The sequence below is a fragment of the Penaeus chinensis genome, chromosome 20 (genome assembly GCF_019202785.1).
Source record: "Penaeus chinensis breed Huanghai No. 1 chromosome 20, ASM1920278v2, whole genome shotgun sequence".
NCBI classification, from domain to species: Eukaryota; Metazoa; Arthropoda; class Malacostraca; order Decapoda; family Penaeidae; genus Penaeus; species Penaeus chinensis.
The window spans coordinates 14,066,593-14,069,092 of NC_061838.1; the positions used below are offsets into that span (position 1 = coordinate 14,066,593).

The window sequence follows — 2,500 nt, forward strand, 5'->3', positions numbered from 1 at the left end:
GTTTAAATGTGGCGCTCGACCAATCAGCGCGCGCCTTTCCAGAGTCTTCCCGGCCCGCCGCCTCGAAGCCTTGACGGGAATCTGGTCCGTACAGCTCATCCGTGTGAGTATATTATATCGTCTTATACCCCCGACATCGGTGTATGTGTGTGTCTTGGACCCGCAGGAACACTAGATAATATCCACAGCTATACCACTGTAAAAGTTTTAGCTGTTGTTGGTACGTACTTTCTCAGATAATAGGGATCTGAAGATAGGTGCTATGGTGAAAATCCCGTCAAACAAAGAAGATGGCGAATGGCGCTCTTTTTGGGGACAATATTTAAGTTCCGGGACGGCGCGATTAGACTAAGAAAATGTAAATTTAGCGATGACGCAGGCTTGTTGGAGTAGATGATGCTTGTTGATTTGATAGTTATGAAAAGTAGATGAAGATGAGGATGCTAGTGGAGGCGGCGGCTCCTGCCACACCCCGAGGAGGCCGAGAACATGACCGCTCCTTGAACTCCGAGGGTCCCTTGGCGGAAGCCTCGCTGTTCGGATTTGATTTCCTAGGTGTCTGGAGGGTTCCGTGGCGAGAGGGTATGTCGTGTTTTTCTCTAGTCGGGGTGCGGGAGCCTCCGAGGTGGTAGTAGAGCAGGAAAGGCTTTTCTTTCCCCCTTGCAGAACCTTTAAAGTTCAAGGTGATAATGATAAGCGGTCTTTAGATTTGGCAAATGGAGCCTAAGAATTAACCAACCACTTTAGTTATTTCGGAGAACGGAACTTATAAGTAGATGTTTTCAACTCTGCAGCCGTACGCTTTAAACGTAAACCTTAGAATGGAATGGGGTGTGCTGGGCGTCATCTGTACGTTGCCTAGAACTGCAGTGTACAGTTAGCTAGGTTTTGTGTGCATTCTTGAACTAAACCTTGGAACTTCAAGAGCTGGAGCATTCAAGATTTGTATGAGTTTCGGGAGTGGAATTGTAGGAAAATGACATCAGAATCGTGTTTCTGTGTGGTTAAGACTTAGATTCTTGTCTCCTTTCTTCCTGGCCTGAAGTTTTAGATAGGGTGGTTGTGGCAATTTGCATACATGATCCAAAGAAGTTTGCTTTCATTTTTATGATGGTTGCTTGACAAGTCTGTGCCATTTCCATTGGGTGTGATTGTACCCCTTTTCATAATGCCAATAAGATTGAAGTCCATGAGTCTGTCCAGTAACCAGCCCAAGCTCTATCTTGTTAGAGTATGCATAGGGAGTTTTGCAAAGCCATTGCAGAACACCGTGCATTGAGACCATTACAGTCCCATATCATTCTGGCAGTCTTGTTGGACTTGTAATCATAGGTCATAGGTCACATAGTACAGTAGATTTAAAGTGTAATTTCAAAGAAAATAGTTAATATTAATATGTGAAGGCTTGTTTTGAAAACCATGAATATTTCAAAATCCAGAATATTTATATTTCTCATTTGCTTTGCAATTTGTAGTGCAAGTTTTCCCCTTGTCTTGGCTGATTATGGAGAATAGAACAGTGTAGAGCATTACTGTGGAATACATGGTGTGAAGATGATTCTCTTTGTAATTGCAGAGGCCAAGTGAAAAGTTCAGAAATGGGTCAGTTTGTAAATGAGTTTAGAATGTTAGATAAAAAATATATATATTCAAACAAATTAGACACGTGGATCTTAAGCTTTCTGCCTTTATTGAAAATTCTCTTTTGACTGCACCTAGAATTTCCAGTTGCAGTGTACAGGCAGCTTGGAATTCCGATCTGTTTATTTTGTGTAGTTGTGTGTGCACATTTTTTTGTGGGTTTGTGGTGTCCTTTGAAAAAAATTATAGTATATTTATTTTTTCAGAACCAAGTCCAAATCTCCACCATGGCGGCAGAACAGGACATGCCCACCTTTAAATTGGTGTTGGTTGGTGATGGTGGTACTGGTAAAACTACCTTTGTAAAGCGTCACTTGACAGGAGAGTTTGAGAAGAAATATGTAGCCACCCTTGGTGTGGAGGTCCATCCTCTTGTTTTCCATACAAATAGAGGACCCATTAAGTAAGTATATATTTTGTAATTTTTAAGCTTGTTTCCCTGAACATTTAGAAATGTTAAGGTTTTTTTATATATATATATATATATATATATATATATATATATATATATATATATATATATATATATATATATATATAGTTAGATAAATTACATAGTTTTAATAGTTTCCTTAAAAATTATGTTCCTCAGATAAAAGAATTCATGTTTAACAGTACTGTTTTAGTGAAAGTAGATTGCTAGCCATTAAAGGCATAGTAAGCTCAAGCACCTGATGATACAGAAATAATGCAGCCATAGATAGATGCTTCATCACTTTTTGCATGTTCTATTTGTTTTGTTATATGCTTTGAATCTTTAAAAAAAAATAAACCCCAACAGATTCAATGTCTGGGATACTGCTGGCCAAGAGAAATTGGGAGGTCTTCGTGATGGTTACTACATCCAGGCCCACTGTGC

At 39.6% G+C, this 2,500-nt stretch overlaps 1 protein-coding gene across 3 annotated transcripts in view; it reads left to right on the forward strand.

Moving 5' to 3' along the window:
• The window catches only part of LOC125036260 (GTP-binding nuclear protein Ran), a 3,585-nt gene that overhangs the window by 71 nt on the left and 1,014 nt on the right, over window positions 1–2,500 (forward strand). The window contains exons 1-3 of one of the 3 annotated variants that reach the window (XM_047628740.1): window positions 1–103; window positions 1,848–2,044; window positions 2,423–2,500. The exon at window positions 1–103 is cut by the window's left edge and continues 71 nt beyond it; the exon at window positions 2,423–2,500 is cut by the window's right edge and continues 178 nt beyond it. In XM_047628740.1, coding sequence (XP_047484696.1) covers window positions 1–103; window positions 1,848–2,044; window positions 2,423–2,500 — 378 coding nt within the window. Of the gene's footprint in view, window positions 221–563; window positions 583–1,847; window positions 2,045–2,422 lie in introns of those variants that run through there. The other 2 variants (XM_047628741.1, XM_047628742.1) reach the window with 2 other exon arrangements.